The sequence below is a fragment of the Aquila chrysaetos genome, chromosome 2 (assembly GCF_900496995.4).
Source record: "Aquila chrysaetos chrysaetos chromosome 2, bAquChr1.4, whole genome shotgun sequence".
NCBI classification, from domain to species: Eukaryota; Metazoa; Chordata; class Aves; order Accipitriformes; family Accipitridae; genus Aquila; species Aquila chrysaetos.
The window spans coordinates 44,579,725-44,607,214 of NC_044005.1; the positions used below are offsets into that span (position 1 = coordinate 44,579,725).

Genomic DNA, 27,490 nt, shown 5'->3' on the forward strand with positions numbered 1-27,490 from the left:
GGGCACAAACCAGTTCGCCGCCAGCTCTGGCCAGCCTTCCCCCTCCCTCCGCGTGCCCTCCCCCAGCCTGGCAGCCCCTCGCTGGTCTCCAGCGAAAACGCCCCAGCTTGTCCTCCCATCCGCTCGCAGAGAGATTCCCTTGTGCATATGCTCGCACGCTCCCTCTCTTTTCTTTCGGTCGCTCTCCAAAGCACTCAGGTTTTCCGTCTGCCTCACACACGACCTTTCACGCTCCGCTTCCCTCCCTCTGGCACCAGATCCCTTTGCCCTCAGGCGGATCCAGGTTGCCTCTCCCAGCACAGCGCAGGCAGCCAGCCCCCTTTCCCTCCGACAGACGTACTCCCACAAACCCGCTGAACCCATCCACACGGCTTTAATATTCATAAAAGTCAACTCTAGTCTAAAGAAAATGTGGTTGATGATGGAAGTATTTACATTGCAAATCACTTTTAATAACCCTCCGGTAGTCAGCCTGGTGATAAATGCTAATCCGTCTATCAGCCCAACAACAAAATAAACCTAACTCAGAAGGGGAGAGGCAGAGAGAGAAAAACCAGCCGGTGACAGTGAGAAAGGCTCAGCCCTCCCAAGCATCACCCTGCCAAGGGAGACGGGCGTGAAGGCTTCACTCAGCGGCTGGTGAGAGCATTAAAAGCGTCGACCCAGGGAGCAGGGGCAGCCGCTCTGCCTGCTCTTGGCCAAGCGAGGAGACACCGCGGGGAACCCTGGAGGGATCGCCGGGGTGGAGGACGAGCCCCCAGGCACGCAGCCCCTTCGCTCGCTGGCGTGGAGCTGGTGTTGCCTGGCAGAAGGCGGCTGTCTAATTACCAGGGCAGTAACTCAGTCTCCTTGCCCGTGCCCAGGGCTGCAGGCATCGATACCACGCGCGGGTGGGCTCTTGCCCTGTGTGCGCTGGTGGGTGAGACACAGCCCACGGGGGGGACGTGGGTCCTTCCCCCCTGGGCCAGCGTTGTCCCTGTGGGAGATGAGAGAGGGGACAGCACCTTGCTGTCACCTGCCTCTCTCCTAACGGTTTGCCTAAGGGCACGGGATGGCACATTCGTAAAGGGGCTTAGGACAGTTTAAAGGGTCTGAAATAAACATCACCCTCTGGCCACGTTTGCCTGCAGCCTGCCACGGCTGCTCTCCCAGTTGAGGAGATGCAGGATGGTGCGAGCACAAGTCCTCCTTTTCCCCACCAAGCACCATCCCCAGGGAAACAGCCTTTCCCCCTCGTTCCAGCTGTCCCGGGGGCAGCGGCAGGTCCCGGACGTGAGCTCTGCGGGAGAGCAGTCACTCACGGCTGGGGAGTGAGCCAGGACCCAAAACTTGCTGGGACGAAACCACGCTGCAGGGAGCAAGTGATGCTGCAGGGGAGCAGGGCAGGAGGACTTGCAGGGCCCAAGGCAGAGCAGGGCTGCTGCAGCCTTCTCGAGAGAGGAGGTGACCGAAGGCACCCAGCCGTGCTCTGCCACCTCAGCCAAGCCCCCAGGAGTCACCCACAGCCACATCTTCTCACGCTTCACAGCATGCCCGGACCAGAGATGGAGGAACAAAAATACCGACGCTGAAGCTGCATTAGACACATCACTTCATGCTCAGCCTCCTGGGCTGCTTGGAGGGACAGGGTAATGAAAGATTCTTTCCATTATTTGGAAAATGTCATTTTTAGCATCAGCGAAGGATGCCAGAGCCTCAGCCCCAGGGAGCGGGTGACTACGTTTAGCCATGCAGCAGGTGCGGTCCCAGCGGCCGGGGTGACGGTGGCACCAGTGCCCCCCACTCGCCCTGGGGCGCAGCCGGGAAAGCGGGTTACAGCCGCTCTGGCCCCTTCAGGGAAGCCAGGTGAGCGTGAAGAAGATTTTTGTGACTAACGTAGAAAGTCGCCCTCCCACACCCGGCTGGTGCAACACCAGTGCGATTCACACCAGCCCGGGAGCATCCTTGAAATGCCAGGGAGACGCCAGACACCCGCGCTTGACGGCAAGGATCGGTGCCTTAACTCCTGTGAGGGGGCACGGCAGGCGAAACGTTAGACTTTTATCTCACCTGATGTTAGCCCTTGGAAAGTTGGCTTCGGGCATTGCCGATCGCTCGAGCTCATCAAAAGGGGGAGGGCAGCCGCAGCCCCTGCCCGCTGCGGCTTTCGGGGAGGCGCAGGGAGCGCGCACCTCTGGAGAGAGTTAAACACAACAGCCTGCTGTCTGGTGCGCTGCAATCTCTTCAGTCAATAAACATCTGCTTTTTGTGTTTTAACAGATCGCTGCTGCTGCTATTTTAAGGTTGCGCTCAATTTTTGTCACATTTGCCACATAAGCACGACTTCAAATATTTCAATATAATTGTTTTGTTCCAGTCCCCGTTCTTGCAACTCTTATTTGCTTTCTGGGTAATGGAAGGGGGAAAATGCTTCTGAATCACTTCTTTTATACCTATTATCCAAAAAAAAAAAAAAAAAAAGAAAGAAAAAAAAGTGGAAACGTAGGCTTGCGCTGTTCCCCTGCCATTTCCCACGCCGCCGCAGAAGACGGCACATCTCCCCCGTGACCGTTGTGCCCGTGGGCCAGGCCTGGCCCGCGGAGCCAGGCGGCGTGCGGGGAAACACCGTGCCCGCCTGCGGCTGCCTGCTGCCGGCAGCCGGTCGCCGCGCTCCCCGGGCCCCTCTCCCAGGCACCCTCCCACGCAGCTCGCTGCCTGACCATCAAGGGAAAAAGCCAACAGGGGCTCAAGCCCCTTTAAAGAGATTAGTCTAATTCATTAATTTTCTAATTCGCTACTTCATTAATTCATGAATTCACTAACCCACAAATTCGTTAACCCGCGTGCTTACGCGCACAGCAGCAGTTCCCTCGCCGGTGATGAGAGTGCTCAGCCTTCCTCCCCGGCACGGCGCGGGGTCCCCGGCGTCCCACCGGGCAGCACGAGGGTCTGGCTGCCCCTCTCCTCCCCCAAAGGCTTTCGGGGTACCTGCTGCGTTGACGCCTTCCAGCTCGGGAGGTCAGTCTATACTATTTCTATAGGCTGGCAGGTTCTGGAGAAGGTGCCAGCGACCGCCGCAGAGCTGCAGGAGGGGACGGCTGCGGGAGACGCCGGTCCGCTAGCCCCCCCTGGCTACGTGGGGGCAGAGCCCCTAAACCCAAAAAACTTCATGAAACCAAACCCACCCTTGATAGAGGCAGCCGCTCGCTGGAGGAGAAACTCACGCCAAGCGAGAAGATGAGCCCCAGCCCCACCGAGGCGCTGACACCCCAGCAAAGCTGCCTCGTAGCTTGCCAGCCTGCCTGCGCTGGGGGGGGGGGCAAACCCAAGCCCCTCTGGGGGCTTCCTACAGCCCCCCCCCAGGCTTCTCTCCCCCCCCCGGGGCAGGGAGCCGGCAGCCCTGCCTGTAGCTCAGCCGCTCCGCCAGCAGATTGAATTCACCCAGCAGCTTGGTGGAGCCTGCCTTCTAATACACACGCAGCCTAATAAATATTTGCTTTAATGCACCCACTCTTTTAAACATCTCTATTAAAAAGGTGCATTTCCCTCGGTTTGAGATAATTGCCACTGCTGGTGGGGGACAAAGAGCTCTATGTGTGCGCGTCTCACCTCAGGCAGCCCAGCTCAGCGTCCCATTTGGAGAGGATTTGTGCTCCCCGCGCCCATATTTACCTCGCATAGAGCCCCCATTAATGTTAATGCTACCTACAGTCCCCTTCACGGAGAAGGAAGCCAAGAGGAAAAAAGCAAGTGTGCAAAAACCACAGCAGGTAAAAAAAGCAGTCAGCAACTCCTGTATCAAGAAAGCATTTAACACAGCCAGAACGAAGCAGATCCTTTCTTTCCCAAGAAAGACGCTGCCCCTGCCCTGCACCTCCCTGCAGCTGGCGGGGACCGGGCTGCCAGTCGCTTGCCTTCATCCCGAGGGCGGTGGGCACGACGGCGGGCAGCCCCCCAGCATTCACACCTCTCCCACGCGTGGCTGCCCCTCTCCTCACCCTCCCCAGCCTCTTCCCACTGAAGTTCACCCCGGGAAGAAGAGCCCACGCCGGGGTCCGGCACGGGCTGGCAACGGGTACCGAGCTGCTGCGCGCTGCAGGGATGAAGGCGGCTCGCTGATGTTGGGGTCTCCCATTCACCCCCAGGTCTGTACCCCCCACCCAGCCCCAGCACTCGCCAAGGAGACTCTACCACCCCGAGCTAAGACAAAAACCCGGCTGAAGTCTTTTGGCAAGAGACCATTTCTCAAGGCAGAGCCAGGGACGGAGGAGACTTGAGGCTGCAGGATGCAAGAGCTCTGTTCTCTGCTGGCCAGGCTAATAACCCTGTATTAAATTACAGGCCTGGGTTCAGTTGTGGTTGTTGGTTTGTTTTGTTTTGGTTTTTTTTTTATAAGCTGTCTGTTTAGATTTATCAGTGTAATTCCTGATACTGCCTTGTCGGACATCATTACGATAATCTCACTACTGTGTCTGCCGGGGAATTGGGAGGCGAGCAGGGACTGCTGCAGAGCGGGAGGGTGGCAGGGCTGGGGCTGCCTGCAAGGCACAGCCCTGCAGCCCCGGGACCACTCACCCCGGAGCTGGGGACCCTGGGGAAAGTGAAGGCACAAAGGCACAAGCCCCTGCAAGGGGACTCAAAAGTCAAAAAGTCACAGGAAGAACCAGCGCGGTCAGGGAAGACGACACTGAGGGAGGAAAGAACCAGCCTCCGGCCAGGCGGGTCTCCGGCCCTTGAATGATTTCTCTGGGAGGAAGAGAAGCCTAGAGAGAGGGGGAGAGGGTGCACAGAAAAACCTGGAGGATCTGGGGAAGGTGGAAATGAGCAAGCTCTGTTTTGGCATCCATCCCTCACCTCCCCTTAATTCCCAGTAATTGCATCATTTATTTAAATAAGGCTTCTCAGGGCAGAGAGCACAGGAGGAGGAGGAGGAGGGCAGGAAGCCACCAGCCCAGCTCCATCCGTCCATCCTTCCACGCTGCAGCCCCTCTCCCCTCCACGGGTGCTCCCTTGCACACACACACACATAATCCTCCTCCTCTTCCTCCTCCTCCTCCCCACAGCCAGGCCAGCTCCTGCTCTGCCCCGGTGCTCGCCCCATGCCAACCCCCAGCCAGCAATTGGGCTGGTGAGCCCTGGCTGGGCCAGGGACAAAGTGCTTCTCCCCACGGACCTGGCACCAAGACCCTCACTCGTGGCAGGGGGGATGCCCCAGTGCAGCGCTGCAGCTTCTCTTCCCAGCAGCTGGAGCCGGGTCTGGCTGAGGAGCTGCCCGGGGTGGCAATGATAGAGGTTTGGGATTTTTTGGGCACGGCATAGAGCAGAGGTGCCCGTGGGAGCCCGCTAATCCACGTGGAGCATCCCCCTCCCCGTGGGGCAGAGGGAGCCGTAGGTAGGAGGTGGGTAATCACATCAGCAAAATAAATAAAAATCCCAGCCCAGCCTGGTGTTTTCATTAATGAAAATGAGCCTGCGATGGGACTTAATTTCCAGCCCCTGGGTGATTAGGCTGGAGGACGGAGCCGCAGCGAGGGACACGTCTGGGCGGCTGGGCAGAGCCGGGGCCCAGCCAGATGCAGCCGGGGACCACGACCCCCTTCCAAGGGGGGAGCGGGCACACGGCCTCCCGACCCGGAGCGTGAGGAGAAGAGCTGCCAACACCTCCAGAGAGCAAGCGCTTCCAGCCGCCTTGCTGGAGACGGGGTGTTGAGAGCCACCGTCGCTCGGGTGGGATCCGGCTGAGGTCACTGCAGGAGGGGGGGTCTTCAGACACCAGCTTACAGCACCCCTCTCCCCACACTCTGGTTGTACCTTTGCCAGCTGCTGCTCCGTGCAGGTACTTGGCCGCGCCACCCTTACCCAGCTCCTGCGGCCTCCCTTCGTGCGTCCGCCCGGGCAGTCGCTCGTGCCAGCGCTGTTCTCTTCCCAGCTCCTGCGGAGTGCCAGCATCCCCCAGGTGTTGGCGCGGAGTGGGATGGCAGGCACTCCCATAAGACAGCAAAAAAACAATTAGGTTCCCCTCTTGGTACCATAAAGTGGGGGAAAATATATTTTCATAGATTTTCAGAGCTACGTGAGTGAGAGCAACACATTTTTGAGGGCAGATTTTCTATGGAGAGACGCTGCACTCTGATGAGCTGAATTAATTCATAGCCGGTTGAGTACCTGACCCCACATAGGTTTTATCACTGAAATTAAAAAAACGCATCATCTCAGTGATGGTATTTCAAGAGAGGATAGTAAGCAGCTGTGGTCTTACTTGTTTGAAGGGTAAAACTATTTTATGAAATTGTACTTATTCCACCTGTTCAGAGCCTGAGACCCTGCCTGGAAACCCGGCAGCATCCCCAGCCCAGGGGACAAGACAGGACCTCTTCTGCCTCAACTGTGGGGCAGGAGCACATCACCCTTGTGGGCGATGCTGCGGGAGGACCCTTGCAGCACACAGACCCTGTCCGGTGAGCGCAGAGCAAAGCAAAGCAGCGCTTAACGAAATCCCCCACAGAGAGCTAAAGATGCCAGGAGGGAGGAGCAACCCCTTGGGACCGCAAAGGACTGGTGCCAAACCGCTGAGACTGCAAGTCAGGGACAGGGAAGCTAGCAAGACAGATGCTGTGCTCCTGCAGAGGCCTAAAGGGCTTTTCCAGCTGTTTCCTAAAGGACAGGACCTGCTGCATCTGCATCCATCCCTCGAGCAGTAGCTGCCAACCCCTCGCAGGGACCCAACCAGCACCAGCCCACAGCCTCCATGCAAAAGCCCCCCAGGTCCCTCCTCACCCCCACCGGTGCTGGGCCAGCCTCCCCACGCCGGGGTCCAGAGCACAGTCCCTCCGTCCATCAGCCCCCCACCGAATGGAGGCAAACACGCCACCGGCCCAGCCAAAGCGTTACCGCCAGCCCTGAGCTGGGATGCTTCAAATAGCTGCACGCCGCGATACAAATTGTACTTTGATGAGGTCCATTAGGCCATCTGGATGGCCTTAAACAGCCTTGATGAAGACGGAGCAGGGGCTGCTCGAGGCAGGAGGAATCTCGGCCGTTTCAGGGCCGTTCGCTGTGCCTTGAGCTGATATTTGGGCAGGCAACGGGGCTGGGGCTGGCAGCATCAGGGTGGGTCTGTGCGGAGGGGGTCTGCCCAAGAGCAGCACTTCAGGTGGCCGACGTGTTGCGTCCCACTCTCCCCCGGTGTGGGCAGGACGTGGGCACTCACAGCCTGGCTCTGCTCTCGGCCGGCAGAGCCTGCGAATCTGCACCACCCCGGGGTGTCCCCGTGGATGGATCCGAACCCTGGCGAGCATCATCTCCAGGCTGTCCCGCTCCCATCAGTCCCATTAACTGTGTGGGAGGCAGCGCTCTTAAGAAGGAAAGCCCATGCTCGCTGATGAGCGTAAGATAAATAACACTCCTGAGGGGTGGAAAAAAAAAAAGAAAAAAAAGAGCAGGAGGAGGTTGCTAGAGAAAATCACCCAGGGGGGTAAAGGCCAAAGGGCAGGGAAGGGAGCAGGGGACAGGAGTCTGGAGAAACTCAGGGTGGAGGAGATGCCCAGTCCTGCTGAGCCGCACAGCGAGGGACTGCAGGCAGCAAGCGCAAGCCGAGACAGCACCAAAGCAGGGAGCAGCACACGGGACCTGGATGGGAATTTCACTCGCTGGCGATTTATTGACTGCCGGTGTCCCCGACCCAGCTCTTTTATGGCACCTCGGAGTCCTGGTGGGGTTTTAGCCGACCTATGCCCCAAGTTTGATTTCCAAAGTAACTTCTAGGCAAGGAGCTCAGCCCCTCCGCAGGACGGGACCCACCGGTGCCACTTGTCCCCCTGGGACCGAGGCCACCCTGACCTTCGCCTGGCTGCTTGCGGTGTGCAGCCCCGTCTCACTGCTGCGACCTACATTCTGCCTCCCCAAACATACGGCATTGCACTTAGCTGCATTAAACCCACAGAGTGCTGTATAGGGCTAATTTCCGATCAGGCTGTCAGGAAGTATTATGTCAAATACCTTACAGGAGCCTAAGCATATTATGCCAACACAGCTACCTTTGTCAACCAAATCTGAGGGCTCATCAAAAAAACAATGCCGGGTTTAGCCATCCTCAGCGCCTCCAGAGCAAACCCATCTCCGGGGCTTCTCCTGGGTCACTGCACCCCAAGCGCTGCCGACCATGGGGCTGCAGCTCCGCGGGGAGCAGCCCAAGCTCCCCTACCAAGAGCCGGTGCCACTACAGAGGAGCTTGCATGACTTTGAAATAAAGGGTCCCTGGAGCGAGATCCTTACTCCCAATCCTGTGAGTGGCTGCGGGAGATGGAGCGGGATGGGAAAGGCTGGGTGCAGGGCAGCACTTTGCACCAGGTTACTGCTGCCTTTGCATGCTCAGCTCTCCTCCTCCTCCTCGAAGACTGCGCCCCATGGCCCAAGTGCTCTGTGCGTGTTATAAAACTACCTTGTCCTCCCCAGCGCCGCTTGTCGTTGCCGGTCACACCAGGTCCCGGAGCCCAAAAGCTGCTGTTTCATGGCTGTGCTTGTCCCCCCCCTGCTCCCCACAATGATACGGCAGGACCAGCCTCAATCCCTCCCTAAATAATTGTTTTAATTAGCGTTTGCTTTGATGTAGGTGAGGAGGGGGCAGCTGGCAGGGCTTCCTTGGGAACTTTTGCAGTGGGCAGTCAGATAAGCGCAGCCCCCCCATACTGCCATAGTACTTAAACGCTTTAATACCAGCCTCACCGGTGGCTGCCAGTCAGTCTTTGTTAGCCCCTTTGAGCCTTTTCTAATGCTGCCTGTGGCCAAAGCGCGATGGAGTTTGCAGCGCCCGCCCAGGCACGGAGTACAGGCGGGGGACCCCACGGGTGGGTGCCCACTTCGGTGGGGGTACGACCCTGCCTGGCAGGAGTGAGCGAATCCGGGGTAATGACCCCCAGGGAAAGGGCAGAGCCACGGCCATATGGCCCTGGGGAGGTTTGATAAGTACCCAGGGGAGAGAAGCTGGGTTTGGGTACCAGCCAGCAAAGCGTGACATAGCCCAGCAAAGGGCTCTGGCTTTCAGCGGTGCCTGCTCAGCACCCAGCAACCACCACCCTGATAACGGGACCTCGCTCGTCCCCCCCCTCCAAAGCCTGCCGCGAAAACAATCTGCCCGTTAAAGTTTCCCTGCGACGGGGCGGCAGTGCCCCACGCGGTGCTTGAGGAGGGACTGGAATCCATCTGCCATCAGAGCCAGCCCCTGATCCTATCAGGATATTACTGTATTATTGAACCGGGGATTGAGGGACAGGCTTTAATAGCTACGATGGTATCAGGGGTCCACCATTGAACTCCAGGAAGGGCCACGGCTTCGCCACAGGCGTTCCCTGCTCCGAGGCAGCAATCGCGTGCCACAGAATTCTGGAGGATAAAAATATTTTCATCTCTGCACCAAATTAACGCGGGTTCATACACAAAAGCCGTCAGCGGGGGGGCATAAGCCCACGTTTGCCGAGCACCAGCACAGGGCTGATGCCGGCGGGGGGCACGGCAAGAGCTCCTGCCCGGGCACACTCCTCTCCGCCTAGAAATCACCCCAATTTCTGCAAGCCCAGAGCAGCCCCCCGAGCCTGCCACCGCACACAGTCGCATGGATGCACGGGAAGGGGCCAGCCCCGCACGCCGGCTCTGCTCCCCCCCTGCTCCAGGCAGGGGCAGTTCTGGCAGGGCAGAGGCAGGACAGCCGCCTGCCGTCCTGCAGCAGGTCTCCAACTCTAGGCGACCCGGTCCGGCCTCAAAGACAAAGGAGAATGCAGCAACATAAGGTAGAGCTGGGCACGGACGCTTCACGCGTGTTGGTAAGGGATGGTGGAGCTCATTTAACACACAGCAGCGAGCGCTGGACAGCATGAACCCCACAGCCACGCTTGTGCCGGGCCCCATTGCACATTAGGAACTGTCGGCCGAACCCCTATTGCTCCCTTTACCGTCTTCTCCATTTCCCCCAATTTACTCACAACAGAGCATCTACAGAGCCCCACCATAACCTGTCCTGGTCTCCTGTTTTCTCCCAGACGTTCAAGGCTTCCCTCTTCCCCAGCAGCTGCAAGGAGCAGCGCAGACACGAGGACAGCATTTGCCAACGTGTGCCAAGTAATGCTCAAAGTGACAGGCACCTAACCTGGAGCTCTGCTGGTCTGCCATTCGCAGAGAGAAAGGCTTTGGGGAAAGCTGTGTACCCACGGCACCCGCGTAGGTGGGAATATTGGCCTGGACATGTAGCTGAGCCCAAGAAATAGAAAGGACCAAGCCTAAATTACCATGACAACTCATGTTTTTGCACAGCTTGCACAGTGTCTGCTATTGACCTCAGCCTCTGTAAAGCTGGAGTTAGGAGCTCAGAGGGTAACGGTGGAGGGCCAGGGACCCTCGGCAGTTTCCCGAGCTTGGAAAGAGCAGGGACTCCAGAGTCCAACTCCAGCAGCCAAGCTGGAGCAGGGCTGGATGCAAGGACAGAAGGAGAAACCTCGGCGGCTACCAAAACCCACGTGCCGGAGCTCACCATCCTACCAGCCACAGCTGAAGCGAAGGCTCACTGGGGGGTAGACCCCAGCTGCAGCTCTCCACACAAGCGGTGGTCTGGTTTCAACACCGGGTCCTCCTGGAGACCTCGGTGTCTGGCTGCCTCTTCCAGTGGTGGCATTTACTCCCTGCCGGGCTCACATCTCCCATCGCTCACACCTTACCTGTCCCACTGAGCCGGGCGAGCCCTGCCCACGCAGCGCTTGGGACCCCCCCCGGTCCCTCCCACGTGGCACCACCGAGCTGGAGGAACCCGGCCTGAATCGATGAGCGAGACCCCGGCACGGAGGGTGGACGCTTGGAGGCCGAGCAACGGCACGTCGATTTTTTGGATGGGAGGCAGATGGGAAGAAGCCTCACGGCGTCCCGCTCCCGGCTGGGAGGGAGCTGATGCCCGGGGCCGGCATCCAGGGCAGGACAGCTTGATCCCCGCCAGCAACAACCGCTCCAAAGGCAAAACGAACGGGAGCCGAGGGAGCTCACCGAGAACAGATGAGAGGCGCTTCTGTTCGAGACGCTGCGGGGAAACAAATCCCCGCGCTCGCCGGAGCGCACCGAGGGGGCTGTGACGAGCCTCCTGCCTATTACCGCGGTGGGAGCCACGCAGCGGCAGCAGGGCAGGGAAGAGAAAGGCCTCCGGCTCCCGGGGGCGAGGAGAAAGGGGTGCCGACATTAATTGGCTGGCAGAGGGTGGCAGCTGGAAAGGAAAGGCTGCCATCCCCCCCCCCCGGCCCCCTCGTGCGCCGAGGGCCCCCTCCACGCAGAAGCGGCAGCGGCATGACATTTACGTGCTGCACACCGAGATCCCAATTAGAGGCGGATGGCTCACATGCTGCACGCTTTAATTAATTTGCCTTTTCCTGTTGGTGAAGAGCTTCTCCGACAGATTGGGACTGAGCAGAGAGGGCAGCTGCTCCCTGGCCGGCAGCCCGAGTGGCGGGCGGAGGGGCCGGCTATGGGGCTCGGCTTCGGCACGGGTAACGCCGGAGCGGAGAGACCCCCCCCCCCCGTCCCGGGCACCCAGCTGTGACCTGGTCCCTGCGCTCTCCTTCCTGCCCGGCACAGCTCCTGGCCATCAGGTAGAGCTGGGGTCCCAGCATCACCCAGCTATAGGGTCACCCCACGGACACCCCCCGCCAGCCACACGCGGGTACGGCGTGGGACTTCCAAGGGGAGTCAAATGGCGGTGCTGGAGACGGAGCCAGCAAAGGAGAGAGGGCGGAAAAACACAGGACTCGGGGACAAGAGGGTCTCGCCACTTTGCCGTACCACCTGCCAGGGTTTTGGCGATGCTCCGTGGCATCCCAGGTCTCCCCTCCGGGCAGCGCTCCCAGCTGGTTTGGTCCCAGGGCCAGGAGTACCAGAGCATTCAGCGGCTGCAGCAGTGCCCATGTATGGATCCTTCACAGCGCTAACCTGCAAGCCCCCCCTTCCAGCACAGCAGCTCCAACCATTACCTCCTCCTGCTGCCCCAGGCTTCTGGCACCTTCTCCTTTCCTAGCTAACCTAAATAATCTTTTATCTTCAGCTGTTCCCCTCCTCTTCCAGCTCATTAGGGCTTTTAGAGAACGCTGGCTCCTACCGAACCCAACCAACCCACCATTAACCTCTTTCCACGCCGAGAATTGGCTGTTACTTCTGACTCCAATTCCCATCTCAAACGGCTTCCATCTCCAGGAGGACTCTACCCCTCACCCTTAAGGTGACTAAGTTTCTTTAATAGCCTCTTGTGAGGGACTTTATCAAAAGCCTTTTGAAAGCTAAATAAAATTCTCTGCACCGTATTTCTCCTTTCCCCAGGATTTTGTTAGCACGTTTAAAGGCTCCTGACAGGCTAAGGCTGAGAAAAGCTTTTGGTTTTTAAGATTATTTCCTGCTCCTACGCAGCAAAGCTCCCATTTTGCCTCCTAAACCGGGCCAGCAAGCATCCACAGCTCCGGTATGGTTTCCTCAGGCAGCTCTTGCTGAATTTCCACATTGCTCCTGGCAGGGTGTTTGCCTCAGCGCTGTGTTATCACACTGCAGCGAGCAGGCAAGCTGTGAGGTTTGGGGAAGGAGCCCTGTGCCGCTGCTGCGCTTGTTCTGGACGCGGGCAATTCCACCGCCTCCTCCGGTTCCGCGCAGGACTCCAGGCCCCAGGTCATTGTGCGGATTCAGGGGTGTTGCTCGAGGGTACAGGTCAGCTCAGCCCTGCCCAAACCAACCAAGGAAGGCTGCTGGGCCAAAACGGGGTGGTCCAAAGCAGAGAGAGAGTTTTGTTCCGCAAGAAGCACGGAAGGCGTAAGAAATAAATTGCATTGGGGGGGGAAAAGTGAGCCCGTGGCGTAAGCGTGCTCAATTTTCCCTCCTGTCCCTCCTCTTCCCACCCACCCAGCTCCCCCATCAGGTCTCTGGCAGGGACAGAAACTGAGCTTGGCAGATTCTAGGTCTGAAACTCAAAAAAAAGCATTGCGCTCTCTACATACAAGCCCACCATCCCTGAGAGCACCTGCTTAGTTGTGTGGCCACAGCAGGTCACCTACAAAGCACGTCCAGGGCAGCATCTGAAGATTAAGCCCACCCACACCCGCCCTGCCTGCTGCTCCTGCTTAAAGCCTGTATGAACACAGGAATCAGGCTGCAGCTGTTACCAGCCTTTGGCCCAGAGCTACAAAGCAGGTTAGGAGAAACAACAAAGCTGCCTGCTCTGATCAGGCCTCCGTCCTTACCTCATCTGGAAGAGTTTCCCCTACAAACCTCGAATGAAAAGCTGCTTTGGAGCTTCAGAGATGTCCCGAGTTGATGCCAAAGACAGCAGCTGTGGTTTGCTCCGGCTCCCACTGGAGCTCACTACCCGCTCTGCCACCGTCTCCGATGGGGACAGGTCTGGACCAAGGGGAAGTCCTCAGCAGAGCAGGCTTCAGGCGTCTGTACAGCAGCCTGGCCAGAGTGCCCAGCAATGGTGCACGCCAGGCCTTTGAGAATCTGCCAACACTAGAGTGAGGCATCCCAGAAGACCTTTCTCCAACCATGATGGAAATTCTTCCATAGGTAGCTTGGCTCTGGCTATGGAAATGGACATCTGTAGATGCTCTGCAACACATCTACCAAGAATGGGCCTCAAGACTCTTCCAGGAATCGTGCAGGGAGAGGGAAGAAGAGATGCCAGGCTGAGCTGAAGCAGAAACAGTTTTTTTCCAGGCTCTGTTATAGTTTGTTTTCAAGCAGAGCAGTAAACAGCTCTGCCTAGACCTGCACAGCCCTGTCTGCCCAAGTCTTCAGCTGAGACATAGCTCCTCTGGCTCCCAAGTGCCAGCACATCCTCAGGCCACCGCACACTGAGGCAATACAGGGATGCATGAAACCTTCCTCACCACACAAGGGAATCCCGTTTTTCAGGCTGCTCTCCTGTCAGATCAGGGATGCGGTTGGCTCAGGGCAGGTTTTAGAGCCTCATTAACACTCTGCAATGAGGCCTGACAGCAGCTGATTTGATTTAAGGTTCATTTCCAGGCTGTGATTTAAGAGAAGATTTGCTTAATGTTCTCTAACAGACTCTTCTGACTGGGAGCTTGAGTGCTGCCTAATGACAGCCTTATTTATTGTTATGTCTTTGCAGCACAGAGTCTAGAGGAGGCGGGCAGGAGCGCAGCAGCTGCGGGCAGGTGCTCAGACAGCAGGGGAAGCATCCATCACTGCAGAGTTGTAACACTGGGGCATGCATTCCTTTATCCAGAACAGCCAAATACTGCACCCCTTTTCTGCTTTGAGAGGTCAGCAAGACAGACCACTCTCTGCTTGCCTAAGACAGACAGTGCTGCATCTCTACATACCTTTTTAAGCGGGATAGTAGAAACGCTCCCCTTTCTCCCCAATACAGTACTTGAATGATGGGAAACGCAGAAGTGCCCGCTCATCTCCAGACTGGTTAAAAGGCGATTTGCAATCAAGACTCCCAAATGCTCCTCTCTCTTTCCCAGTTTTGGGCTTCCAATTCAAAGGCTGAGCCTACTTTCCTCCTGGGAAGAGGGTGGTCATCATCTGACATTTGTAAGCTACCTTGAGCTTCTGAGCTGGATGTGCTTATCCCAAGGCTGAATACAGAGACAACCATCACGCAAATGAAGACAGTAGGTCAAGCAAGGGTTTGTCATATTTTAATGACATTGATCTTTGGTGTTTCCCTCGTTAGCACTCACGCTCTCCCCGTCCTTCCTCCACAAGCCTGCTAGGGATGGAGAGTTACAAACGAAAAGGAAAATCACATTTGAGACTAAAAACAAAATATCAGAGCCTTGATTTCTCCACTAGAAACTACATGTACAAGGTCAAGATTTCACATGCAACACCTTACATCACAGACTTATACCTCACACCCTGGCCTGGAGCTGAAAGACATTTCCTGCCCCCTGCCAAGGAAGTGTAGCTCAGTCCTGGCACCATGAAACCACTGGGATGGCTCATTCACGTTAATATTGGCACAGCTTAGAACATCCTTGCGTGAACTGCACCCTGACTAGAGAGCAGTAGCCCCTGTCCCTCTACCCATCTATACAGCAGCTCTGCTTAGGTTCCTGCCAAGTACTAAACTAACTCTCTAAAAAGGAAAGATCCCCACCTGTGAGCAGATCCTGAGCCACGCGGGTTTTGGCAAAGCCCAGTTCTTCCCAGAAAAGACCACAGCACAGGCAGGACGGGTCTCAGAACACCACACTCTGAGGGGGGAGCAGTGCTGTGCCACGGAGCGGGACTGTGGCCTGGAAGACTCCTCCACTCCAGCAAAGGAGCTGGAGCATCAACGCCCAGGTTTGCCCAGCAGGACTGCCCGTCTCCAGAAGGATGCTGCAGGCCCCCTTCCCTTCCTTCACTCTACTGATCAGCCCCTGGGCATAAAAGGGCAGGCAAGAGGAAAGGAAAGAAGCTTTACAAAGGATGACACTGACCGAATTGCAGGGTTAGGGCTGAGCTCAGGGGAACCCATGGGGCTTCAAAATCTGCATGATGTGCAGCCAGTACGGTTCATGTTCCTATTAATTCTTCAGCAGTGGGAATGTTGGAAGTTAAGTACGCTTTCTTCCCCATGGCTTCCCTTGCAGTCCTTATCCCCTCCCACTCACCCAGGATAGAGAAGCCCTCTGAACCACCAGCATCCTGTCAGAGCCACATGTCCCTACTCTTCCAGCTCCTGGCCAGCTGTGAGGTACAGGTCTCTGCTGAGCAGTACAAGGGTAGCACCAACACACAACTCAATCTCTACCTGTTCCGCGACTCCCCACTGGTGCTGTCATTACTATAGAAGTTGGTACTGTCAGGAAGATGGTTATTATTAGTTAGGTCACTGTATTCAATTGGTCCCTCAGTGTCCATGGAGGACTGGCCCTGCTCTGGCAGGTCCAGATCACCAGCGCTTTGTCCTTCACTCCCGCTAGAGGCTGTCCGCGGGCTCAGGCCATGCTCTGACAGCTGCATAGACTCTGAAAGGATCCGTCCCTCCAGCTCAGCCGCTAGCTGCTGTGAGGTGGACTGCTGTGCCGACGTGCCCTCAACTCCGGTGGACTCTGCACCAGTCTGAGAGCTGCGGTGGATCCGGTGGCTCACAATGATGTTGTTGCCAAAGCCGCCCATGGATGCCATGGTGGTGCTCTGCTCCCGCTGGACCACGGCAGTCATGCCACCTTCTGCCATCAGCCTTTGGATCCTACTCAGGGCATCCTCCCCACTGGCCCCATATTCTGGACCTTCACCTGCAAGAGAAAGCAGAAGCAACTTTGGTGCACAAGACAAACCACAACACCAAGAGAAAGCTTGCTCGGTAAGGTGCATCACACAGGGCGCGTGTGCTGGGATGGAAGATGGGTTTTGTTCCAGAGGGAGTCCAACATTTTATTTCCATAACTTTTGGTGAAGCGCCTAACAAAGGCACTGAACTCTGTCATGAAACTCTTGGCCTCTCCCACAGGTATCCCTCACAGACTTGTATGCCCAAGCCTTGGAGAAGCAGCTCTTATCTAGCCATACAGGTGGGGAAAAAAGAGGACTGAAAGAGGCAGTGTGTTTTCTCACAGCTGCAGAGACAGTCCCACAGGGGCAGGAAGAAAAACCTCAGTTTGCACTGCAATAAACCAAACATTTCACCATGGTGTTAAAGAGTCCTGTGGCCTTTCCTCCTTCACCTGTTTGAGAACATCCCAGGCAGATGACGTGATGGCAATCTCCCCAGTATTAGGGAGGACATAGGCAGCTGGCCAAGAGCAGACAGCAGCTACAGAACACGGTCTGTGCTTCCACATCACCTATGATCAAGGAAAGATCAACTGTGTAGGCTCCTGCTCCCCTTGACTGATATCTTTTGAGGAATGCAAAAAACATCTCAAGATCTAGAGTCTTTGTCTACTCTATCTCCGAGGCTCCCCTTCATAGTGAGGCTGTACTGAGCCCTGAGGCAACCATTGTCAGATGCCTTGGTTGCTAAAGATTACTTCTGAAGAACAAAATCTCATAAAAAATAGTCCATGTAGGAGATTAAATCCCCATGGCAGGGAAGTCCAGCCCAGTTCTGTTTCCCAGCATCCTCCTTTTGCTACAAACCCTACCCAGACCATTTGGGGAAAACAATCTGTAATCATAAACTGCGAGAATCATTCCACAGTGGGATCCTGGCAGTTCTTATTAAAGAGATAAATCTTACTCCCAGCTCCATGAAGCTATTGCAGTGCTGATTAGGGGAGAGGAGAAAGCCATGAGCTCTCCTGGTACCAAGGAAATGAACACAAATGTCAACAAGGCTAGATGTAGGCAGGAGTTAAAACACAATAGAAAACAAAACGCCACACTGACTAGGAAGACAAAACTGCTTGGGGTTGTGGGGTGGAGATCATGTATCCAACATGGGAGCTGGTGTATTCAGCACAGTCGACACCGTGCCACTGTAGAGACTATTTTTTAAAAAACCAAGATAGTTAAAGCTGTTAACATGTTATGCAGTCAGTCAGTGACAGCTTATTCCCTTTCCTCATGGGCTCAGTAGTACTTGCATCAAACACCACCAGCTTCCTCCACCACAGGGTACAGCTAATTTCATCTTCAAGCAAGTCTGCTGACATACTGCCCTGCTGTAAGAAATACTACGGACATTAAGGTCAAATTTAGTTCTCACAAGTAGAGTAAGTCCCTTTCTGCTAGGAATGTAGTAAGCCTCCTATATCCACTATACATACAGCAATCGCATAGCTCCTTGGTTAGAGCATCAGTGAGACCACAGAGACACCAGTAACCACATGAGAATCTGGAGCAGAGCTTAGAGGAGTGAGCAAGAATACCCCCTGGGCAGAGCCTGACCCACAACTCTAGCAGGGGAATCCTGTTCAGGATGCGGCTGATGCATGAACTAGGATGTGGTTGATGCAGGAACTAGGAACTTGGCTGACCAGCATGAAGACTGAGAACAGACAGAGGCAGCTATTAGACTGCAAACTTCAGTGTGAAAAACACGCATGCCAGGGGATATTGAAGCATTAATCATGAGCAGAAATAAGTGGAAGGTTTGAGAAGCATGGTTTTGGATTCAGTCATCGCTTCCTTCTGAGGGCATAGTCGTAAGCACTTTGTTACCAACCACCTGGCCAGGCCAGAGAGGAAGCGTGAGAAAGCCAAGATGTGCAACCTGGCTTAGAGACGTGCCAGCCAGCCCCATCTACACAAGTTCTGCAACAGCAGGTACTGTGCCCTTGACAGATCACTTACTATAAACTAGCCCAATACAGGAGTATTGGTACAGTGAATCTGCAAGGATCCCCAGCCAATGCTCCTCAGCATTAGAAACATGTGCTTCACCAGAGGAGTCCATGCAGGCAGCGCACACCACAGCACCGCCTGCTCTTCCCTGCCCCTTAATTACCATGTGCCATGGCTGAATTTCCAGTTGAGGCAGCTGCTTGCTCAGAAAACAGGCAAGGGCTGATGCCACAGCAGAAATCAGCAAGTCACGAGCCTTCAGACTACGAGCACAGAGATGCAGCAGTGTTGGAAATTCCAGAAAGAGAGCCCATCAAGGGCCAGAAGTGAGCCTCACCATTCAAGCAGCCGACAAGCACCTCTGCTTTGGGGGTTTGTCCTCGCCTTTCCCCCCTCAGGTTTTGAAAATGACTTTGGCTGACTGGTTCAGAGCAAAGCTTCCCACATGATTTGCCTTGAGCTGAGCTACAGCACAGATTCACATACAGCCCATTTCTACTGCCTGGTGACTCCCACACACGTTCTTTTACCAGGCTGCCAATGCAGACTACATTAGTACTCAGTGCAAGTGAAATCAGCTAACTTCCATTCGGTGGAGGTTCAGAGTGTGCACACAGGCACTCACCCAAAACAACAGCAACGCCGTAAACCCCACACCTCAGATTGCTAGAAGTTTCAACTTGCTGCAGTGGCCAAACCCAGCCACCAGCTCAACAAAACCGGACAGAGAGAAACCCCATACTCGTGACGCTTTTTTCAGACTCCAAAGGGTTTAGGCATATCTAGAGCATGAACCTGAGCTTTTGCAGGAGTAGGCCAAGTGACAGCACATCTAATTCTCCATACTGAGAAGGCAACTCCTTTTCTCTCATTTTATGCTCAAAACTACATTCTGATCTCCCAGGCTCTGTAAAATCCTTTACCTTAAGCTCTCATTCTTCTAAGCCTACCTTCTAGGGTCAGAAAAATAGAAAAACCTCACAGAGCACTACAGACAAAAATCTAGAAAACTGAGCTAAACAGCTCCAGCTACAGTATGTGAAGTACCAGTCTAAGCGTAACACCTGCCAATTCGTCCTCCACTTAGGCTGTCTCTGTATTAGAATCCATCGCAGAGCAGGGAGCAGTCCTGAGACACAGTCTTCATTCTTCTGGACAGGGACACAAGTTCTGTGCCTGACAGGACAGGAAAGCATCACCCATGGTTCACTTCCGCAATACAAGTAAGTATTAGTGTTGTGTCCACAGTGCTGTGTTCCCACAACCCTCTTCTACTCTAACTGAAGTGACCTTTCCAGAGGTCCAAAACCCCATCTATCCCAAACACTGGCACAAAATGTTATTCTTTTAAGTAATTAGCCCAAAGACCAGTGGATTTCTGTCAATCTAGCTGACTGGCTCCAACATTTAACAAAATACTCCCTAGCTAATGCATCTGTCTTCAGAAGTCCTCTGTCACACTACTCCAACAAGACAAGAATTTGACACAGAAGACTACAAAGGCAAGACATCTGGCAGACTTTCAATGGAGCTGGGCATAAGGCAGAAGCATTTCCACTCTTAAATGAAGTGGTCTCTGAAGTAATTACAAGGAGTACAACTTGTTTATCTCTGGGCATGGACACCCGATAAAGAGCAAAGCCCACAGAAGCAAGGATGAGATCAGGCTCCTCTGTGGCTGTGTGATATACTGACATGGCTCTTGAATTTTTTCCTATTTTCAGTTTTTGCCTTTCTAAAATCAGCAGTAGTTAGTAGCCATGCTTGCAAACAAAGCTTCAAAATTACAAGAATAAGCACTGCAGAGATATCTAAGTCTTCAGAGAACATGGAATAATAGCTCTGAGGTGTGAGCTGACCCACTAATTCAGATGCTCAAAGATAAAAATATCAGCATTTTAAAATGAATTCACTCCTTGCATAAGAATAGGAAACGGAGGGTCACTGCACAGCATAACCAGCTATGAATAATCACATGTCCCTCAGTGCCAGAAGAAATACTACCAGTTACTTTTCTCCCCAGCCAAGCTTAGAAGCATGTTCACACTTCCCTTCTGAGGTAGCTAATCCAAACAACTCCACAGAACTCAGAAAAGACACAACTGCTTTGACTTGTAACAAAATTCTTAGCAATATCTCACGTTGGTGATTTGTATGAGTGAAACTTATTTTTGTAATGGGAGTTTAAAAGTAGCCCCCATAATTTAATCCCAAGAGAGCTAGGTACTTGGAGTAGCTCACACTGTAAAGGCTTACATAGTACATGCTTCTAGAACCTGATTCTATTTTTTAGGTAGTACTTTTCAGAGGGCTTTAAAGAGAAACCGAAATTTGCAGTTCTATAGGACATATGACGCACATTTTACATATGGACAGGCAGATGAAAGGCTAAGGGATCTACCCACATTTCTACTTGGAGAATGAGAGGCAGATCTGGAAGTCCCTGGTGTCCTGGTTCCCATTTCCACACTAATCACACAAAAGTCACATCACATCTGACAACAGCATTGCAAGAACATATTCAGCTAACGTAAACCAACATGTTTCTTTTTAGCATTTATGAGGGTCAGCTGGGGACAGGGTATTCCTGCCCATGCAGCCCCGCCCCCCGCCCCGACACACGTTCCTAATGTCTCAGATTAAATAAATTACATCACGTGCAGACACACCGACTCTGCTTATAAGTGCTCCTTAGGCATCCTCAGAATGCTTTGCTTATACCAGGTAAGTTTCACTTGCATGTGCTGTTTTTTCACTACTAATAGTCGGAACAGACTGAATCCCACAAACCCAAGCCTTCATTTTACAACTCTTTTCCCTCTCAAAAGTATCTGCTCCAACCTCTGAAAGCAGTTGGACAGGATAGAAATTTGTACTGGTTGGTGAGAAACGCTTCAGCCAAATAGGTAAAAAACTATATGGCATGACAGTAGTCAATATGTTGCTCACCCAAAGACAGGCAAAGTAGCAATCCACTGACAGCAAGTCTTCCGACGGCTACAATTCCAGTAGTTACAACTCGTGCCTACTTGCACAATGAGCATTGAGCTAGCTATCTGAATTTTAAGCCCCAAAGACAATGCAGGTGATGGGAACCAAGATTACAATTGCCCTTCAGTTATTTCCATCAAGTTTTTTTTGAGTGTGGGTTTTTTTTTTTTTTTTCTTTTTAAACAACTGGGTTACCTGAAAGATGTATTGATTGTACTGTCAATAGCAAGGGGACAGCATGGGTGCACAATCAAACAAGTGTCCTGAAGCTCTGCAAAGGTCGCTTTCCCTCAGCCTGCAGCACCTTTTGCACAGTTGCAGTCCCTGAGAGTTACTGTCACGTGCACCCTACTCTACAGATCCAGCAGCCTGAACAAGTGGCAGCCATAGCCTGACCCAGTCTGGACTGGGAATTACAGTTTCTAAAGGTTAAAGCTTTGGGCCATTAAATCTCGTTAGGAATTTTTGTTGGTTTTCAAGTGACATTTAATTTGCCAGTTGAATACAGGTCCCTCCCCTATCATGCCTGTCCACTTGCAAGGCAAAGCGTAGTATAACTCCCAACAGACTGTTTCTAATTAAGAGTGCCTCAAAGTTACAACTCCATCACGATTTCCACTATGTCTGTCAGCTTAAAAGAAAGTAGGAGACAGCTGAAACACTGTTTTAGGCATTTCTTGGTACCTCTCCCTAGTTTTCTTTCAACTCTAACTTCCTATGGTTTATGTGTGGCTTGGGACCAGAGTTCACAAGGCAGCTATCAACTGCTGCAAAACAAAAAGATACAGACATTGGAGAGATTCACTACTAATAAAGTCATCAAATACTCATTCCTCCAAAGGAGGCAGAAAGATAATCAGAACAGCAAAGTCCCCGCAGAGCTTTGCATGAGAAAAGGGAACTATTTATACCCGCACAGAGCTTAATTAGATTTCTGATGCAATTCTGCATACTTTTTTTTTTTCTGTACAGTAAGCACATATCTGCAAGAAATGCCCTGAGCCAGAATTTCCCACAACAGTGGAGCTGACAGGACATAGGACAGAAATAGGACAGAAACCCACTCTTGGTGGGTAGCACTAGCCTTCCTTTTAATTCCTTCCTTTTTTTTTTTTTTTTTTTTTTAAACATTCAAGAGGTTTTTTTGGTCTTGTTTTGTTTTTTCTTCCCCTCGTGACAAGGTGATAACTAAAACACTTTCCTTTACATTACTCAGAATCACATCTGATTTATCTATTCTGCTCCTGATAATACTGCTAAGCCTTTACATAGTGATTTACATCTTCAAAGCCCCATACAAAACACTAATTAATCTTCACAGCCCCTGTACTATGGCAAGATTTATTCCCATTTGGTAGATGATTAATAATTTGCCCTAGGTCACACACCAAGTTAGTGGTAGCATATTTTTTCCCTTTTTTTCCCTTCCTGTCCCTGACATCTAGATCCTGTTATTAAGAAACACTGTTTCCTTTTCAACAGGCAAAGAGTTACGGTAGATACAGTGGGCAAATTAACCACCGGAAAAGCAGCACAGCATCTAATCTAGCCTGCCTGAACACATTGGATGAGCATCACAAGAGTTTATGATGCTGGAAATACAGTAACCTTAATGCCACAAGCAGCGCGATGGGGCTCACGTATAATGTCAAGCACAAAGACTCTTGGATGAACCAGACCACTGATGCCACAAGTGTCCCTGGCTGACTGGTTGAGGTGTTGGTAACAGCAGCTGAAAATTTGTCTTTCTCCTTCATGATAGGTCCTTGTACTCTTCCTTTGTCATGGATTACAGAGGTTTTTTGGATCCTACATGCTTCTGATAGTTAACCTCTTGATAGCTCCCTGCTTTAAGCTGCTCTTGAGCCTTTGCAGAGGAATTTCCACTGAGGATGCAACTGGCATAAGAACTGACCAACTACAGGGTAAGACCGCTCATCTCATCTCCAGCGCCTTATGTCCATACTGGAATAACTCCTTTGTTCTAAAGATCCTTATATAGTAGACAGGAGTGTGATAGCCCATTTTGCAGGTGAGGCCACTTGCAAGGCCACATGCGATAAGTCAGCGTCCGAGCCAGAAATGACACTGGATGTGGAACCCACCAATCTTCTTCCAAGCAAGAAAGGGAGATAAAGACAAGCCTCTGTCCTAGGCTTGTTGTCTACACTCCTCTTCCTCCAAATGCTACATGTTTTGCTCCTTTGTAGAGATATCCTGCCCAAGGCACTGGTAAAGGACAACCCATCCCCATCTCATTAATGGTCTAGTTAAAAACCATGATCTAGATCTGCAAATTGAAAGGTTAATTAGAAAGAATGAGATAATTAAACCTTCAGATGATTGCAGAACAGCAGCAGACAGAAGCAGCACTGGAGAACTCCACTGGTTTAACAGAGCAGAGAAAGACTACCCAAGCCTGCAGCATAACCATCACGGCCTTGATGCAAGAAGGTCCCACGCTATACCCTGTTCTCAGCCTGCATACCACAATCAGTGGAAGAACCAGTTCCCACAAGTTCAGCATTTGTCCAGACATCCTACGTTCCAGCCTTATTCACATGCCCTCAGCTGTACTAACCTTCTAGAGAGGTTAATCCCAGCTCCACTGAGATAAGCAGATGGGAAACCCCACAGGTCAGGAATTTGCCACTTAACTTTGAACAGAAGAGCAGAGATCAGAGAAACACAAAGCCTTATCACATGTGCTGGATGCTGCACAACAGAAACTGGAAGAGGCACATGCCAAAAAGCATTTTTCAGAGTGACAGAGCACAAGTAAGCATACAGGCACAAACAAGCATGTCATGGGCTGCTTCCCAAAGTCAAGTGGGTTCATCATGAAGCAACACCTTCAAAACTGTCTCCTTGATTTTCTCTGTCTTTCCTATGTATATACTGCCCAACTCTTTCTTAGCCAAGCCTTCAGAGTTGGATTCAAGCGCAATGCTACAGTATAGAGACAAGAAGCCTGGACAAAAATCACCATGCTTTCAAAAGATAAGCGATTTTATTATCATGTAGGAATTGCACATCAGCTGCTTCCAGCTCTTTACATGTTGGTGAGTTTTCCTGGACTGGAAAACACTAGAGACATTTTTGAATAGCTGAGCTGGACACTCAACACAGCCTTCATTGATCAGACTAAACAGAATACTCATACCTGCTTTGTGAGGAGTGATTTACAGTATTTTATTTTGTATCCAGATGCTGATCTTGTGAAGCCTGCACAGGTTTTAGATGCAGAGGATGAAGGACCGAGCTAAGCTCTAACACAGAGGCAGAAAGGATAATTCCTAGCAGTTTGCAGCCTTACTGATGGTTGGGGTTCAGGAGATTTGTGAGGAGTGATGCCAGGACAGCTGATTCTACAAAGACACAATGATCTGGAGAAGAGTTCATTTTGCTCTCTAAAAGCATGTGAAAAAGACAATTTCTCTATTCATATGGACAGAGATTCTCTCTCCTGATCATCTTGGCCTAGCTACAGGCAAATTACGCTGGAGAAGTCTTTGGTGAAGAGATAACAGGAGTGTCCAAATGCATTGATAGGATGTGGAACCTACGCGGAAACTCCTCACTCACCAGATAAGCTCTGTCAGATAAATCATTGCTTCAGCTCCTACCTTCCCCAGTCCCTGCAGAGGCGGATTCCTGCTCCTGTACCTCCCTCTCTGTCTGAGTCTCGGCATTCTGCAGCTGAGGCGCCAAGGTCTGGGTACCCTGCGAAGTCACAGAGGTGGGGGGGTTTCGGGGTTGCAGGCCTATGGCATTCATCAGGCCCATGTCCCTGTCTGTCCTCCATGTGGCTCTGCTGGTTCTGAAAAGAGAGAAAAACAAATAAGGAGCATTTGGAGGCAATGTGCCCCAGCAAGACTGAAGCATCCACCTGAGCCTCTTCTTGCCTCCACTCCAGCCAGGCACTTGCTAGCCACTGTGCAGATGGGGCTGGAGGGAACTGTGACCTGCACTTATTTACACACACACAGACAAGCCTCTCCAGCCTCAGCTGGCTGGTCTCTTGAATATTAAGCCAACAGAGTCTTACAGTCCACTCACCCTTCCACAGAAGCAGTATGTCTGACGGGCACAGATAGATATCCCTGCAGCATCACTAAGCCTGCAGAACAACTCTGTCTCGGGGTCACTGAGTTGAGTAGGCAAAGCGACATGCAGCGCAGGACCATAAACACACACACAACCCCCTCTGCACGTTGGCAGGGCGGTTTTAACTCCAAGGCTGCAGCCTGTAACCCTTCTCTTCTCTGGACCTCCTAGTTTGTCAGCATCACACGTGAATGCGCTCCAGCAGGCATTTCTGCCCATTCCAGTTGGACAAGAGAAATTCTCTGTTCTCAAGAGCAAACAACAGGAACCACCTCAAGGCTCATTAGCTTCTTCTCAGAATTGAACAGCTGAAGTGTACGACGCTACAAGAGCTGAATATTGACAATGCTCGGATGCTCTTTCCAAAACTGACCTCTGGCTTTAACTGCTGGGAATGGTGAAGAGATTCTAGCAAAGACTGCCTCAATTCACAACCTTTTTTCATAAGGTTTTGAAACCCGCCACACTTTTCTTACTCTCTCTTTGAGCTAGTTAATTCTTGAGCAGTATTTCTGCCTTCAAGCTGCTCCTAAGCCCATCATGCAAGACTGATATGCCCTGTTAAAAAACGTGAGTAATGGCAATATCCACTCACATGGCAGAGTAAAGAATCTCTACTGCTTATTTTTTACTCTTAATCAGTCCAAGGCTGTAGGACAGCACAGACATTGCCCTGTACACCAGCTTGTAACTTCCTTGGGATCCTGGAGCTCATGATTCAGAAACCAAGACTGCCACCCTCTTGCTGAGAACAGCTGACTTAAGGAGAAGTACTCTTCACTGGGACAAGAAGAAAGGGACTAGAGCATCACCCCCGTGTTTAGAATAACTAATGTGTGCATCACCGGACAGACTGGATGAAGCAGCCAATAGGGCTGTCAAAGGATTTAGCTTTATTTTTAGAGTTTATTGGTGAGAAACAACTGTCCCATGACCAGAAACCAAAGGGATGAAAATCAGTCACCAGGACTGCCCAATGGGTTTGCACCCATCTCTGTGAACCCCCCCCCCCCCCCTGCCATTCTTCAGTTATCCTCCAAAGATCATTTAGTTCGCATGGTGTTTTTGATGTATCAAGCCTCCCACAGCTTGCTCAAGGATGTTACTGAGGCCATGGGTGACACATGTACTTCACTATCACTGGCAGCACTTTTGGGCACTGAATGTCACTTACTGGAAGCAGGCCAGGTGGCCCAACTAGGCCGTGTCAGAGGTGGAAAAAATTGCATAATTAAAGCTGCCAGTGCTAAGGGAACAAAGAAAAAGTGGTGCTGTCAGACGTAACAAAACCAGCAAAAAGGGTCAGGTGTCTCTAACCCAGACCCAGGACACTCACCCAGGCCGCTCAGTGCTCCTGCTGCTGGAATGCACAGCGAAGACATTCTCATTCAGCTGGTCCCAGTGGTACTCAACTCCAGAGTTTAAGGCCCTTGAAACACCAAAGGAGGAAAAAATATTAGTATGGCAGGACACTATGCCAGCCAGCACACATTACGTCCCCCCAACATGAAGGACAGTGTTGATTCCTGCCCTACAGAAACTGCAGTTCTAGCTGAGTTCACGTTTTCGTTAAAATGGCTCATCACCATAAACAGCCTTGCAAACGTGGAGCACTGCATTACCCAGATTGCTCTAGAACATTCTATTCATTTCCATTCAGTATTAGCACTAAGGCACAGCAACAGGAACAGAGAGGTTTTCAGGAAATGAAGACATACAATTGTGTGTATAAAATCAGGTTACCCTAACTCCAAGTGACTAAACAAAGAATTAGAATGGGAAGGCCAATTCTCTCTGTGGTGCCTGCCAGCATTTCCTGCACTAGGTAATGCTCAGTAAAACACCGCTCTTATTTGACATTCAGTTTCTTCGCAAATGGCTCTCATTCTACCTGTAAGTAAATTTCTATACAGCCCTCTCGCTGACAGTCACTGTGGAGCAAGGGCAGATGTAGAGGATACTTTAGTAAGTTTCCACAAAAGAGTTTGCACTGGATCAACTACCTGTATGTCCGAAAAGTCCAAAACTTGAATTTTACAGCTAATGCTACTAAGTTTAACAGTGCATTTCCCAAAAAGATACACGAAGGCAGGGCTGGTTAATCACTCCACAGGAACAGGCAAGGTTAACAATGTATTGCAAATCATCACATCATTGC

The 27,490-nt window shown here is 52.3% G+C and overlaps 1 protein-coding gene across 5 annotated transcripts in view; it reads right to left on the reverse strand.

The window, feature by feature from the left end:
* Nucleotides 1-14,641: 14,641 nt before the first annotated feature.
* AMBRA1 (autophagy and beclin 1 regulator 1) overlaps nt 14,642-27,490 on the reverse strand; it is a 135,872-nt gene continuing 123,023 nt past the window's right edge. For 4 of the 5 annotated variants that reach the window (XM_029997088.2, XM_029997078.2, XM_041129673.1 and 1 more), the window contains 3 exons: nt 26,669-26,761; nt 24,852-25,045; nt 14,642-16,244 (listed from right to left, as the gene is read on the reverse strand). In XM_029997088.2, coding sequence (XP_029852948.1) covers nt 15,754-16,244; nt 24,852-25,045; nt 26,669-26,761 — 778 coding nt within the window. In that variant the 3' untranslated portion in view covers nt 14,642-15,753. The remainder of the gene's footprint in view (nt 16,245-24,851; nt 25,046-26,668; nt 26,762-27,490) is intronic. The other variant, XM_041129672.1, reaches the window with a different exon arrangement.